Source organism: Lampris incognitus, chromosome 3, assembly GCF_029633865.1.
Source record: "Lampris incognitus isolate fLamInc1 chromosome 3, fLamInc1.hap2, whole genome shotgun sequence".
Classification (NCBI taxonomy): Eukaryota; Metazoa; Chordata; class Actinopteri; order Lampriformes; family Lampridae; genus Lampris; species Lampris incognitus.
In genome coordinates, this window is record NC_079213.1 from 100,983,185 (window position 1) to 100,999,228 (window position 16,044).

Consider the following 16,044-nt stretch of genomic DNA (forward strand, 5'->3'; position numbering starts at 1 on the left):
CATCATCATCAATCAGAAAACAGTTACGGTATAACCTCCTCACCTCCCTCACCTAGGTCATCCGTCAGGATGCCCCAAAATTAGGGTTTTGGTTGCACATGTTTGTTTAAAGCATGGGCTGCTACTCCACACGCAGTTCTATGGTTCTCCGCGAACTGGAGATTTAGTGCCTTTCCGTTGTCAAGATGCATTGATCATCTGCAAAGCCATAATGTCCCCCAGTCTATAATATCAGTCTATTGATGAATGCACCTAGGACTACTGCTACCCATAGGAATAGCAGGATTTATTATCGAGGTTTACTCCTCTAGATCCGCCGTGTTTTGCTGTTGTCTCCTGGCAATGTTAACAGGATTACCGCGAGGAATACAGTATAAAATATACACTCTAACCCCCCCCCCCCTTTTTCTCCCAAATTGTACTTGGCCAATTATCCTACTCTTCCGAGCCGTCCCGGTCGCTGCTCCATCCCCTCTGCCGATCCGGGGAGGGCTGCAGACTACCACATGCCTCCTCCCATACATGTGGAGTCGCCAGCTGCCTCTTTTCACCTGACAGTGAGGAGTTTCACCAGGGGGACGTAGCACGTGGGAGAATCACGCGATTTCCCCCAGTTCCTCCTCGCCCCCGAACAGGTGCCCCGACCGACCAGTGGAGGTGCTAGTGCAGCAACCAGGATACATACCCACATCCAGCTTCCCACCCGCAGACACAGCCAATTGTGTCTGTAGGGATGCTCGACCAAGCCAGAGGTAACACGGGGATTCGAACCGGCGATCTCCGTGTTGGTAGGCAACGGAATAGACCGCCATGCTACCCAGACACCTGTATTTTTTTAAAGGTAACTGAATCAGCATGTTACAAATTAAGCAGCAATATTTTTGCACAAAGCAAATCATACAAAACATGTTCATAAATATGAGGACTCTTAATGAATCAGCCTCACGAATTAAGCTTTTGTTAATCTCTGTTCCCTTAAATCCCTGACCCCTGATGGAAACCAAAGGCACCTCTGTGCTCAGTGGTTGATTTGCTCCACTGCCTCTTCCACCATTTACTAATAATTACCAATGCAGTCTTTCCAATTACTGAGCTCCAACAAATACTTCCAGCAGCCTGCAATCCACACACTCATTATACAGATGACAGACAAGGAGGGGGGGAAAACAACAACCAAAACCTGCTTTAAGCAACTCCAATTAAAATTCTTCAGCCATGCCAACATAGAACCAAATGAATTATGACAACACCTCCTTTAGCTACTGTAGAGCAAACCCAACTGAGAGAAAGCAACCATCGTAAAAAACATATGAGAAAAGCAACCGGAGTGACTAAATTACAGATCAACGTCACAGAGCGAAAGCATCATAATTAAGAGTTTCTTCATATGACATTTGCCTTCCCTGAAAAATGAAGTAATTAAAATATTCCAGGCCTTAATCTGCTGGAAAAACAGCAAAATATGTGTGGCAAATGCATATTGTCTTCCTAATCATAGCAATTATGACGTGTGCAATAATGGTGAAAATGGATTATTATTAGAAAATCGAGTTTATTACTGTGGGACTTGTCTCTGCTATCATTTAATCCTACTTATTAAATGGGTCTGGAATAAAACAACTGCAGATAGCTTCCCCTCAGGCTCTGCTGTTTGGAAATTTGTTGTATATGAGTGAGAGAGAGAGAGAGAGAGAGAGAGAGAGAGAGAGAGAGAGAGAGAGAGAGAGAGAGAGAGGGAGCGGTAGCATGAGAGAGGTAGAGCAAGAGAGAGTGAGAGAGACAGAGTGAGAGAGAGTGAGTGGTAGAGTGAGAGAGGTAGAGCGACAGAGGAAAAGAGAGAGGTAGAGTGGTAGAGAGCTAGAGGGAGAAAGGTAGAGAGAGAGGTAGAGAGAGGGGGAAGAGTGAGAGAGGTTGAGAGAAAGGTAGAGAGAGAGGTAGCATGAGAGATAGAGAGAGGTAGAGTGAGAGAGGTAGCGAGAGCGAGATAGACAGAGAGGTAGAGCGAGAGAGAGGTAGAGTGAGAGTGGTAGAGAGATAAAGTGAGAGTGTAGTAGAGAGAGAGCAAGAGAGGTAGCAAGAGAGTGAGAGAGGTAGAGAGAGATAGAGTGAGAGAGGGGGAGAGAGAGAGAGAGAGAGAGAGAGAGAGAGAGAGAGAGAGAGAGAGAGAGAGAGAGAGAGAGAGAGAGAGAGAGAGAGAGAGAGAGAGATTGATTTGAACACATGGAAAATGGAAACCAAAACCATGATGCCCTTCACCGGCCCTGTTATCCCTTTAAAATCCCTTTTATGGGAGAAACTGGATGAAACTGTAGCCGTAGATACATTGTTTGTTTTAAATAACTTAGAAGATCAGATGGGTGGGACTTATCACATCAGCATGAGTCAAAACGGCCGGAGAAGAGTGATCCTCCCACGTGCCATGTCCCCCCTGGTGAAACTCCTCATTGTCAGGTGAAAAGAAGGGGCTGGTGACTCCACATGTATCGGAGGAGGCATGTGGTAGTCTGCAGCCCTCCCCGGACTGGCACAGAGGGTGGAGTAGTGATAGGGATGGCTCGTAAGAGTGGGGTAATTGGCCAAGTACAGTCAGGGAGAAAAAGCAGGAAAAATCAATCAATAAATAAATAAATTGCATGTTTTCCAGGACAAAAAAAATTCTCAGTATTGTAAATCTGATGAGATAAAACAAAAAAACCACTAATGTTGGATTTCTTTGAAGGACAAGAAAATCCCTTCAACCAGATGTGAAATCCCTCTGAACTGAATTTAATTCACAGAAGAGAGGTCATCCCTAAGATGGCACATCAACACATTCCAAGATATTCCCACTGGATTCATCCCATGTTTATCTGTGGCTCCCCGAAGCCGCGGACCCCATGCTAACGTGTAGAGAGGCTCTCAGAAGCTAATGACTTCACCCGAGTATGAATCCCAAGAGAACATCTCCCATGGTTATGATTCGTTCTCCCCTCTGCTTCCAATTCTCCTTGGAAATGAAACGACCAAGGACCAGATTGTCTTGGTCACAGTCATTTAGTATGGGGGAAATTGTCAAACGATCAGCCTTATCGTTCTCTGCGCTGCCTCTAGCTAGCATGCAAGGGATATCTTTGCCTTTTGATATGGATATCAATCTGATTAAAACCTTGCAATAACGCACTAGGATGATTGATTGAGACACGTATGATGTTGAAGTGCCACACAGATTTACAGGCGGTCATGCAATATGGATACTTGGCCAAGTAACCGGCAGAAAAAAAGAAAAAAAATCACAAGTATGCTGGAAGCTTATGAAAGTGAGGTTAAAGTGGCTCTATGCTCCAAATGTTGTTCTGTACTGTATCACTACAACTTCTCTACGGGGCTCTTTTTGTTGAAGTTCTACCCATAGACAACACTGAGACTTTCACATCACATCGGGGGGGGGGGGGGGGGGTTCTATGGAAGCAAAAGGCCGAGGATATCAATGCAGCAGGAACTGACTCGAGGAAGAACAACATTATACAATGTTATCAACATAGTGGAGCTAATTATGATGAAAAATAATGACAGGCAGACTGATTGATTAAAGATTTCAGTTGAAGGGCCTCTTAGGAATCAATTCAGTCAGCCGCCTCTGATAATAAGGGTCTACAAATCAAATGCTGACATATCGGTGTTTATGAACCAGTGAATATTTGATCCAAAACTACAAAAATTAGTTACACTAAATGATCAGCAGGCAAAGTAACAAAAATCCCTCAAGCTAAATTATAAACAGTTGAAATTAACAAATGAATATCCCATCAAATCACCCTTTATCAAGTAAATTAACAATTCATTAGTCTCAATTCCCCTGCACTTTCTTCGCCTGTATTTTAAATTCATATTTCATTTCATAATAGGGCTGTGTATTGGCGAGAATCTGGCGATACGATACATATCACAATACAGGGGTTACGATTCAATATATCGTGATATACTGCGCTACTGAAAGAAAGGCGATATATTGCGATTTCATAGGCCTGTGTTCTTTGTGCTTATGCTACTTCCTGTCTCAGTTTACGTTGGAGTGGTAGAGTCAAATGGCTGAAGATAGATTACAACACTTATCTAGCAGTCGTGGGGTTACATACAACACAACACGTTTGTCACGAACCTTTACATGTAAACGATTAAAAATCGAGAAAGTGGTTTTGAGAATCGATACAGTATCACAAAAGATGATATTGTGATACTCAAGTGTATTGATATTTTCTTACCACTGTATTTCATAACCTTATTCATCATGTCATTTTATTTTTATTTATTTTTAAATTTTTATTTAACCTTTATTTAACCAGGAGGATCCCGTTGAGATTACAAACCTCTTTTTCAAGGGAGACCTGGCCAAGATAGGCAGCAGCGATGAGAAAGCACAGTTACAAAATCACACAGTTGCAAAATTACACATTTGAAAACACAAACAAAAGACAAAAAAATTGAAAAAAAAAGTAAATTATGTTGCTTTCACATTTATGTTGCTTTCACTTTTTTTTAGGGTTCTCTAGACTAGATTAAAGGCAGTGTAGTCATTTGAATGATATATGATGAGATGTAGAAAATGGTAATAATTGATAAAAAAAAATCAGGAATCAGAAACAATCTATTGTCATTTCTTCTATGTACTTGCATACACTAAAGAAACAACATTTCCTTCCCTCCAGCCCACAGCAGTGCAACACAAAAGATAAAAACACATATCCAAAATGTCCAAAAAACGACACTACCAAAAACATAAAAAAACAGAGAGAACAAAGGGGAAAAAAAACACAAACAGTTAACGCCACAGTCCATCCAGTGCAAAACAGTCCGAAAATTCCGCTGTCTAGAGAACGAAAGCCAGCCAGGATGACTGTCGGAACTGCCGGTCTGCATGGGCTACCAGTTAGCTTAGCCTGCCCCGCGTCCGTGTCCCGTCAGACCGCCTTCGGGGCTTCCTATTCGGGCGCAGCTCCATGCAGGGACGTAGTCCTTGGGCCCATCGGACGCAGCAGACCAGGCTCCCTCAGCCGATCCAACGCCAGCTCTCCCAGCCAACACACCTCCCCGCACTCCACACGACGACACAAATGCAGACGCAGACAAAAACACTGCACAGTCGATGCTAGGCGAGGCCGCACCCAAGAACCACCTCGGAGTTTCCTTTCGGGCGCAGCTCCGAGCAAGCCATGGTCCCCGGGCTCACAGGATGCAGCAGACCAAGCTCTCAGCCGATCCAACGCCAGCTCTCCCAGCCATTAAACGGAAGATCAAAAGAAAAACTTTCCACGATGACAGACGCAGACGTAGACATGGACAAAGACACTGCATAGTCAGTGCTGTGTGAAGCCGCTGCAGATGTGAGTTCGTGCCGCCATCTTCCCACACCGGAAATGCTTTCACTTTTATCCCATCACTAGTTTTAATCTATTCTAACATTTCAATCTCACCATTACTTGACAACTTTATCGGCAGTCTTTTACTTCATATGTATAATTTCTCCAGCATCCCCGCAACCCTGAGAGCAGGATAAGCGGGTTGGATCATGGATGGATGGATGGTATAATTTCCACTCTTTAATTTACAAACCTTTTCACAGCATCCAGTCTCATCGTTTCACTGTAGTGACTCCGACAGTTCTCAGAGGAAACGGCAGACAGGTCAACGCCCGGCAGCGTTGTCCTGCACAGCTGTCAGACAAGCTCGCATGGGCCTTTGAAGAAATACAAACATCTGGCAGGACACGCGTCGCATTAGCTGTGAGATGACAGTGTTATCTCTGACACTGCCTCCTAAAGATCATCACATCAAATCTCTGCTTAAGTTGTGTGATGGAGCCCTGCCGACAGGAGGAAACAAGGGGCTTAAACTCATTTGATGAACATATGCATTGAAAATGACAAGGGGGGCAAACAAGTTTCGGTGTTCCTTTTAAAACTAATCTTTTTCCAAAGCCAACCTTTTCACTGACACCTGAATAAGCTTCTGTTTCCCGACGTGGCAGACATCGCCTCTGAAAATTCGTGCCAAACCACAACATGTAAAAACAATTTGCCTCAAACTTAACCTGTTATTTCCTGTGCAATCACTCTCTGTCGAGTTTCATTTGGAGACTTATAGCTTTTCTCAGGAATACAAACACTCCTTTCAGATACGTCTGTAAAATCATTCCGTATGGATGCTTACAGCTGGGAACTGCCAAAAGTCCTACTTTCATTTTCCACACCAAATCATTTTGTGTGTTCGTTTTAATTCGGGCAATTATAAGCATCTTAGAAAAAGGCTTCAAAACTCAGCATTGCATCCATTTCCTTTAGGGGATTTACATTGAGAGAGCATTTCCATTTGGGGCTTTAATTCACGAGTGCACTCAATCACTTTGGTGCTAATTGAAACATATTAGAGGTAGAAATGCTAAATAAATTTCTGAAAAAGAACAATGGATTGACTTGGCTGATAAATAATGACTATGGATATACGCCATTTGGAAACGGCTCATAGTGTGCAACATGGAGTTTTTAATGGATGCTAGACACACAAAATAACTAGGCTACAGCTGAGGCTGCTTAGTGAAAACCAGGAGGGGAGGTTAGAGTGGGAGAGGTAGAGAGACAGAGACAGAGAGAGGTAGAGAGAGAGAGTGGTAGAGTGAGAGAGAGGTAGAGAGAGCGAGAGGTATAGTGGGAGAGAAAGACAGATAGCGAGAGAGACAGGGACAGAGAGGTAGAAAGAGACTGGAATATAGAAAGCTACATAAACCAAGATAGACAAAAAGAGAGAAAGACAGAGTGACGGAGATTGAAAGTGACAGAAAGCTAGAGAGAGTAAGAGACAAAGAGGTAGAAAGCGACAGAGAGAAAGAGTGAAATCAAGAAAAAGAGAGAGACAGGTAGAAAGTAGAGGTCGACCGATTAATCGGTTTGGCCAATAGGATGTTTTACAAACTATTGGGATCGGTGGAACTTGGCTCCATTACTGGCTGACGGCTCTGCGGCCTCCACCGGTCACACGGGGTCATCACCGTTTTGCATGGAGGCTCCATACACAAAGTCAAGGTAATGTCATTGTGTGCCTGAGATAATTTATATTTAAATGAAAGTTAACTTTATATAAGACAGCTTTAGTCACAAATTATGAGCATGGTAAGGCTGTTGGTTGTAGTATGGCATTATTTATGCATTAGGCTGAAGATAACTGCTGCTCCGCCGACAACATGCTGTTTCTGTTTTGCTAGCAAGCTAGCCGTAAGTGTAATTCCAGTAAAACTGTGGGCCAATGGCCATATCTGATCATTTGAGGGCCACTTTCGCCATCTGTGTGCAAGTGATTACCTCTTGATGATAATTTAAACAACTGTTAAAGACCCTATTACTTTATTGATTTTATGAGACTTGGAGGGGGGAAAGCGCTGGCACCCAGTGCGCTAAATGCACGACAGATTTTACATTGTGTTTTTCGATGTAAACTACATCAGAGATCATTTTTTTCAGAAAGCAATTCTCCACTCAACGAAAAAAAACCATCAACGCATTATTCTGGCGATAGGGTTAGAAAATGTGGGCTAAACCTTTGTGGTGCTGGGGTAAACTTTGGAACTTTTACAGCAAGGATGACAAAGTGGCATTCAAGTCATAACTGACCCGCTTTCAGTTTATTTCTCCTAAATAAAATTCTTACTCGAATATGCAACACAACACTGACTACATTTATATGCACAGTTAAGTCGAGCTAGGGCTATAGCTCGATTAGGCCATGTAATTGGACTACTGTCATTGTCCCAGTATACAAGAAGAGAATCGATTTATTGACAGAAATATGTCCGACCCTGGTACGGTAGGTGGCGATATGCCCCCTTTCAGCTGGTTGCTATTGGACCGCGGGAACTATGGATTATGCGCATAACGCCTAGGCCAGCTCGGGGCTGATTGAAGCGTATACATGCCAGAGTAAATCGATCCCCAACCGCATTATCTAGGTGCGTTAGTCCGACTTCGATGAATTCGATTTAGTACGACTTCAGTCGGACTAACACGTTTACATGTATTTTAAAGGTCCAGTTTTAGCCGCACTAACACTTCGACTTTTTCTAACATCATGTAAACATACTGAGTAGTATCGGCTCCTCGTCCACAATACAACAAGACAGGGAGGAAAAGAAACCATTCAGCTGTTACTGTATTTACCAATTTGGCGTTCTCTCTTCCAAATAATCCAGCCACGTAACAACCCATTCATGAAATGAAATCGCACACTTTAGGATCCTTACCCCGTGAATATGCAGGAACATAAATGGTTTGTAAGAGAGGCATTCAACAATGTAACGGGACGCGCCTCAGAAGTAATCCTGGCCAGTCATAAACCACAGAACAGCGCATCACCCGTCATAAACAGAAAATATTCCAACGATGTAATCCATTAAATCAAGCTTAAGGTTATTCTGTTATGATTAAATTCAGAGCAACAAAAAACTGGTTTATTAAAAACGGTGAATGCAAAAGTAGCCAACTAGGCTAACTGTGTCTGTAATAGGACCCAATTTCCCCCCGGGATTAATAAAGTATTTCTGATTCTGCGGCACAGTGGCGCAGTGGTTAGCATGGTCGCCTCACATCAAGAAGGTCCTGGGTTCGAGCCCCGGGGTAGTCCAACCTCGGGGGTCATCCCGGGTCGTCCTCTGTGTGGAGTTTGCATGTTCTTCCCGTGCCTGCATGGGTTTCCTCCGGGTGCTCCGGTTTCCTCACACAGTCTAAAGACATGTAGGTCAGGTGAATCGGCCATACTAAATTGTCTCTAGGTGTGAATGTGTGTGTGTGTGTGTGTATATATGTGTGTGTGTGGGCCCTGTGATGGCCTGGCGGCCTGTCCAGGGTGTCTCTCCGCCTGCCGCCCAATGACTGCTGGGATAGTCTCCAGCATCCTCACGACCCTGAGAGCAGTATAAGCGGTTTGGATAATGGATGGATGGATTCTGATTCTGAAGTCATCATCATTGGCAGTCCCTCGAAGTGAGTATGACTGTCCTTTATGGGGGACGCCTGTGCGTGACTTTGTCTAATATGGGGAGACTGGTGCACAGACAGCTGCCACACGGTCCTTGACAGATCTGGGTCAGGATCCAGTGGCATGGAGTCCAAGATGACTGGGGGCCCATTTCTGCTGCTGCCTTCATCTGCCTTCCCAGTCATTGTGATGCTTCCCTAAAGTCAGCCATCATCCTCCGCCTATTCCACCGCTGAGGTCTTGGTTGGATTTGTCTTTGTCAGGAACCTCCCCCTTGACCTTACCACCATGGGTGACCCTACCAGGAGCATAGCTGCAGGTGGCATTGCTCTTGGGATCTCAGGACCACGCAAGCTTCTCCACCCTGACAAGGTGACAATCCACGAAGTAGACAAGGCTAAGTAAAGCACGTCATGCATGACAACACCACAAACTCTGACTGATGTCGTGGTAATAAAGGGCTAATTCACTTTTTAAATCAATTATGTCAGCTTCTTTGATATAATCCTGAATGAATGGACTGCATTTATATACTGCTTTTCTAGTCTACCGACCACTCAAAGCACTTTACAGTGTATGCCTCACATCCACCCATTCACACACACATTGGAGGCTGCCATGCAAGACACCAACCTGCTCATCAGGAGCAGTTAGGGGTTCAGTGTCTTGCTCAAGCACACTTCCCCATGCTCTCTGGAGGAGCCGGGGATTGAACCAGCGACCTTCTGATTACTAGACGACCCGCTCTACCTCCTGAGCCATGCCGCCCTAAATATATACTTGAGTTGTGTCTGATGAATTATGTAGTGTTTTTGCACCCCCCCCCCAAATATAGGCCCAATTACCTAGAAAGCTTCTGTGATGATCACCATTTGTTTCTAACATTAGAAAACTTAACTTTATCTGAAAGGTTTCATTCGAACAGTAATCTAAAGAAAACTGCAGTGTCATTCACCCCATATTAAAGTTGGCTATCAGCTTTTTGCTATCCAAACTATCGTTATTATATCAATATCAGCCTTTAAAAATGCATTATGGGTTGACCATTAGCAGAAAGCGCGATAGAGAGACAGCGGGACAGAAGTGAGACAGAGACTTCAGATATCCAACCTATTGAATCTGATGTTGCTCCTGTTCTGAGGGAAAAGTGAAGAGTGCATGTGACGGTGGCTGATGATGAGCCTTTGAGATCTCACACAGGTAAAGATTCCAGGTTGATAGGAAACAAGGCACTCGAAGCAAAAGATTGCAGGGCATGCACTTCGGAGATAATTCAAAGGTCGTTAAGATTGTCATTGCGTGATGGGCAAGTGTCACTTACAATAGATTTTGCTGGTTGAAATAAGCCTCGATATTGAAATTGTCTCCTTTCCTGCTTCAGGTTATTTTTATTTTTTAATTTTTCCAGCGGCAGTGGCACAGCGTGTCAAACAGTCGTCCGACGGCGATTAGGCGGCTTTCAGCCTCCTGCCAAGTGGTAATCCAAAGGAGCCCAGACAGGCTTTGGACAATACACATCAATGATGAGAGCTTCAAGTGCACACCATGGAGCAGGTTCGCTGGAAGTCTGGGGAGAGGTAGCTGGCATGAAAGGCTCCTTTAATATGCTTTAGCTTGTCACCCTGTCAGCTGAATTTCATCAATGGTAATGCAAATGGATGACAGTGTAATGAATCTTATGAATACTTCAGTATAGCCAGCTTTCTGTTGGGCATCAGGAGACAGGCCCCCATGCCGGAGAGTGGTATGCTTTCAGCTGCTCCAAGGGTTGTATTGTAAGGAAGACCCTTTAACGGGGGCCTATGAATGTTGGAATTTGAAGAAAAATCTGTATATTCAGCCAAGATTTCCCTCCATCACAGACTGTGAGACACTTCATCTTTGTCACATTTGGGCTGCAGTGACAATTATGTAGGCTCAACTTCCTGGTCCTTTTTTTTCTTTTCTGCTACTTTTATTAATCCCTGTGGGGCAACTCTTTCCCTGCATTTATTTGATTTAATTCAACCTAACGGTGGAACAGCGGCGCAGTGGTTAGAACGGTTGCCTCACAACAAGAGGGTCCTGGGTTCGAGCCCAGGGTAGTCCAACCTCGGGGGGGGGGGGGGGGGTTGTCCCAGATCGTCCTCTACGTGGAGTTCTCCCCGTGTCTGCGTGGGTTTTCTCCAGGTGCTCTGGTTTCCTCTCATAGTCCAAAGACATGTAGGTCAGATGACTAAGCCGTACTAAATTGTCCCTAGGTGTGTGTTTGTCTGTCAGCCGTGTGATGGCCTGGCGGCCTGTCCAGGGTGTCTCCCCACCTGCCGCCCAATGACTGCTGGGATAGGCTGCAGCATCCCTGCGACCCTGAGAGCAGGATAGGCAGTTTGGATAATGAATGGATGAATGAATTCCATCATTTAATATTACTACATGAACCAAGAGATTTCCTTCAGATAACAAAGGGTCTATTGTGGAATATGGACGCCAGATGCAGCATTACAAACTCAAAGGCCCAAATAAATAAATAAAAAAAGGGTTTTCAATGACAATGTCCTGATCAAAGGTTACAGAGTTTGACAGGGCGTGTTGAGCTCAGGAGCGGTGAAAACACAGCAACATTGTTTTGACGGCAACATTGATCGCTCTAAAGCTGCAGTACAGATAGCATGCTCAAGGACTCTGCCGTTTAATCAGCGCTGACAGATTCAGGTGTGCCCCCAGATGTGTCATTGGACAAAACAACACAAACAAACCAAAACAAAACAAAAACAGACACGGGTTTATTCCAGATGACCGTACGAGGCTGATGGCAGGTGTCTGACATGTTCAGAGAATGCCGCATTTACAAGATATCCCGAAACAAGCTGCGACTGCTCTCCCTCTTGCCCAACTTCTACCCTCTGTCTCAACTCAGAGCTGCCTAATTAAAAAAGTGCTGAAATGCAGAAAAACCAAGACGATGTTTCTCAGCCACCACTCTGGTTATGGTCTGTGTGAAGGAGATAACAAGTCCAACTCTTCTCTCTGCCGTGCTCCCAGGAGTGTCAACAGCCACTTAATATTCCTCCATTACCGTCATACCTATGGCAGCCTATCTGTGCTAGGGCAGGGGAGAGCCAGGCCTTTAACTCGATGGCGTCTTTGGCACCAGTATTTATGGCAAATGTCAAGACCTTTCAGGGGGTCATAGAAACAACACATTTCATAATAATGACACATCACACCCTTTGTGGCGTCGGCGAAGCCAAGACACTTAGAAGCCAACGCAATTGTGTAGGCCCAGAGAGGATTTTCATCAGCTGGCCCGCTGACACGAGGCAGTGATGCTACATTTATACGAATACCAGACTTTGAAAGTAGTGACAGGTCAATTTTGCACCATTACAGAGAATAAGGGCTCTGGTGCGCCCCTTATTTTGCGGCTGAGGGCCAACTGTCAAACTAAATAAAAAAAATAAGCTTGATTCATTGTCTTACTTTTAGCATGTACACCAACAGTCTTGCTATTCTCTGCCTTAAAATATAGCTTGCTCTGCGCTACCGCTTCCCCCATCTACATGTTGCTCGGTAACCATCGACATCTTCTTGTATTATCTTCTCAAATCTTTTTATATCTGTCTCAAAAGACATATGGGATCAAAACAGTCAGTGGATAAAGTGCAGAGTTGCAAAATAATAAAGATGAAGGCCGGGGCCATACTTAAACTGATCCTCAGCCATGTGGAAAAAGATGCCCATGTTAAAAGATTTGGATCTGCTTAGGCTAAATTTATAGTCAGCTAGCTCTGAACTGTTGATTACAGCAGTTTATCTATGCGGAAGAGGCTGCGGCTGATACCTTGTTTTCGCTGACAGAAAAGGGACCTTGTCTTTTCATCCAACTGTCCCCTTAAATTCTCAGCCAGATGACTCACTTACTGGAAAGAGTCAGGGTTCTTATCCGACCGAATCTAAACAACATCACACCAGTAAGTGATGACGAGGATAGCTGTGCACACAGCTGCTTGGTAGCACACTTCCAAGTGCCTTGCACAGATTACCATCACTTGCAAAAATGCAGCGCGTGCATGAAACTGGTATGCCATCATGCACACACGCACGGGGCAGGGGAGACATCGCATAACCCACTTGGAACACAAGGGGTCTTTGTTGGGGCCACCATTAGGGAAGAAGGCAGGGCTTTTCAGGTCATTAAAAAGGATGACGAGGAAGACGATGCACATACAGACCGTCCCTTTCCCTACAAATAGATCAAACCCTTTAATTGCCATTGTCCAGCATGAACCAGGGTGCTGGGGGAGAACAATTATGGTGCATTCAGAAGTGAAGAGGTGGAGGAAAATGACAGAGTGGACACACCTATTCTAAAATCCACAGGCAGTGACTAACTGTGCTTCTGGGTTTGTCACCATTTCATGACGCTCATATTCCCTGCCCACAGTCAGCTTCAGGGCCACAGCAGAACATGCCTTCTAATGGGCTGGGGTCTTGACGATACAAATGGTAAAAAAAAATATTTTTTTTTTAAAACAATCAGCAGAGAAAAAAAACCAGGCAGTTTTCTGCTTGCAGCTCCTACATGATATAGCTGCTGCTTTGATGCCTGGTTCCTCAAAACAGGAGGAAAAAAAAGCCCTGCTGTGCTGTATAAAAAGATTTAATTGCCTTGTTTTATTGGGGTTTGAAATTTTCGGCAAGTAACAGCATAGACTGTTAGGTGCAAACTAGAGAGGGAAGTAAAGCAGCGTGAGGGCTTCAAATCTCCATCAGGTCAAGAATGTCAAATGTACCAAATTCATACCATTGAACTGGCCACATCCACATGGAACGGGGGGGGGGGGATCACTGAATTTGAAAACATAGCCCACAAATGATTATGGCTGAATTACCACATTAATTATCTCTGAGAACCATGCATGGGAAGTACCTCTGAGAAGGGTCTCCCTTTCCATTTCCTCCATTTTCCAGTTACTGAAGCAGTGACCCGCTTGTGGAGAGTGGCGCCCTATTTAGGAGGGGCGGCAGGGCGGCTGGTGGTAGAAGGAGCCGACACTTGTTTGTTGAGCTGATTCATAGCACACGGATAATCTCTGGCCCAATGAACCATCGGGATTCAGGCACAGCTTCCTACAGCAATCACAGCCAACCCAGATTGACACCAGGGAATTAGACTTCCTCTCTAGGGAGAGCGACAGAGGCGTAAGTCGGTTTGACGGGACGGCCCTTAGGCGCTGAGGCAATATGGTAAAAATAGTGAGCTCCTCTTGGCTGTTGCTAAGGTAATTCAGTGATGAGGAGCATTACATCCTCAGCCTCCCTGACAATATGACACTCATCTCCATAAAACCACCGATGTCCCCGGGCCACAGGAGGAAAGCGGAGACAATCTGCATCTCGCCAATGGATCCTAAGCCGACAATAACATACAAGCCAAGCTGATTTCAACTTCGCAGGGAAAGCTGATCCGCCCCCCCCCCCCTCAACACCCAGTATTTCTTAAGAGTCAACAGCCCCACAATTCACATTCAATTGGGGCGGGCCTACCGTCTTAGCATCTGTTAAGATCTGACAAGCAGGAGGCAATATTTCTTTTGACAGCTGAGCGTGGATTTGTAAATCTGTCAAATCCATGATTCCACAGCCAGAGTTATGTCATCCACTCACATAATCCTATGTTTTTATTACAAGACCTCCATGATGTGAAGTGACTGATGACCCCCCCCCCACACACACACACACAGACACAAATTGATTTTTCCCCCCAAAGTAAATTATCTGAACAAAATTCAAGGATCTCTGTAACGATGCATGGATCCCGCTAGTTTCAGTTAAGGTTTAAAAAGTTGAAGGCAATTGATTTGATAAGACTACCGATAAGGTTATTTTCATCACCGTTATTTTCAGGCTTTTGATCGGAGCATAAGCGGTGGGATTTATCAACGCACGTTACTAAACCAGAAGCTAGTGGAGGGACTGGTGTAGCCCAGCATGGCCGTTCATTTCGCTCCAGACGAGCAGGTGCAGATGGAAGGAGAGTCGCCGTGCCGATAACACGAATCCTGCAACAAACAGCTGATAGTTTTCAATTAGGCGAATTGGTAAGAAACCCTAAAACCAGTACGGTACATTTACTGCAGCACTGAAATCTGCCCGGTCTAAAGATCAAGTGGAACATCTTCCCAACACAGCCGACAGAGTTAGTTTCCTGACACGCCGTCCCGACAGCAAACCGCTCCCGCCGAATAAAGCGCAGGAAAGCTCATTCGGATAAAACTCACAGATCCTTATTCTGCTGGACGTTTCTCAGCAAAACTTGAACACCACCACCACCGCCACCGCCTACTCGCAGAAACTGCGCCCTGCGTGCTTACCGCCGCACGGACTCGTCCTCCGCCCTACAGCCGGAACAACGGAGCACGGGAGGAGGCAAAACAAGCGCCCCGAAGAGTGACCCTCTTGTATGTCTGTGGAGAGGGGGGCGGGACAGTTTCTACGATTCAGACTTTGGACAAAGAAGACTTAAACAAACTAGAGAATACAAACTTGAAAATGTTTGGGTTTTTTGGGGGGGGGGGTTGTTTCGGTTGGAGAATGGCGCACTTGTATAAAACGCTGAGCGAACATTTCGGGGGAAGAGGAGGATGGGGGGGGGAAGTGAAGTTGTTTTCTGCGTGTTCCTACCTCAGTAAAGCGGTGTCTCCCTGCCTGCTGACCACACTCTCCACGGAGGAATAGTCCACCGTCTGTCCCGGCAGGCAGGACGGCAGAAAGCAGCACAGACTGAGGATGACCGCCGTCAGCCGCTGACCGGAGACACACGCATCCTGCACCGCGACCATTATGTCCATCACAGCCGCTCTAATGTTCTCCGCCAGTCTACTTCACAGAGGGGAAGAACAAACCTCGACGACAGTAAAAAAATAAAAATAAAAAAAAAAGACGCAGATTTATTCCCGCTATTTCCACTCTTTCCGGTTGGGGAGATGCGCTCCGCCGTGCCGTTTCCAGCGTCGCTCGATTTGTCGGAGCCGCTGTGGAGGGACGTGCACTCTCCGGCGGCGC

General features: G+C 45.2%; 1 protein-coding gene across 1 annotated transcript in view; it reads right to left on the reverse strand.

Moving 5' to 3' along the window:
* Window positions 1-15,830, reverse strand: part of negr1 (neuronal growth regulator 1) — a 325,691-nt gene extending 309,861 nt beyond the window's left edge. The window contains exon 1 of the mRNA XM_056277000.1: window positions 15,664-15,830. Coding sequence (XP_056132975.1) covers window positions 15,664-15,830 — 167 coding nt within the window. The remainder of the gene's footprint in view (window positions 1-15,663) is intronic.
* Window positions 15,831-16,044: the final 214 nt, after the last annotated feature.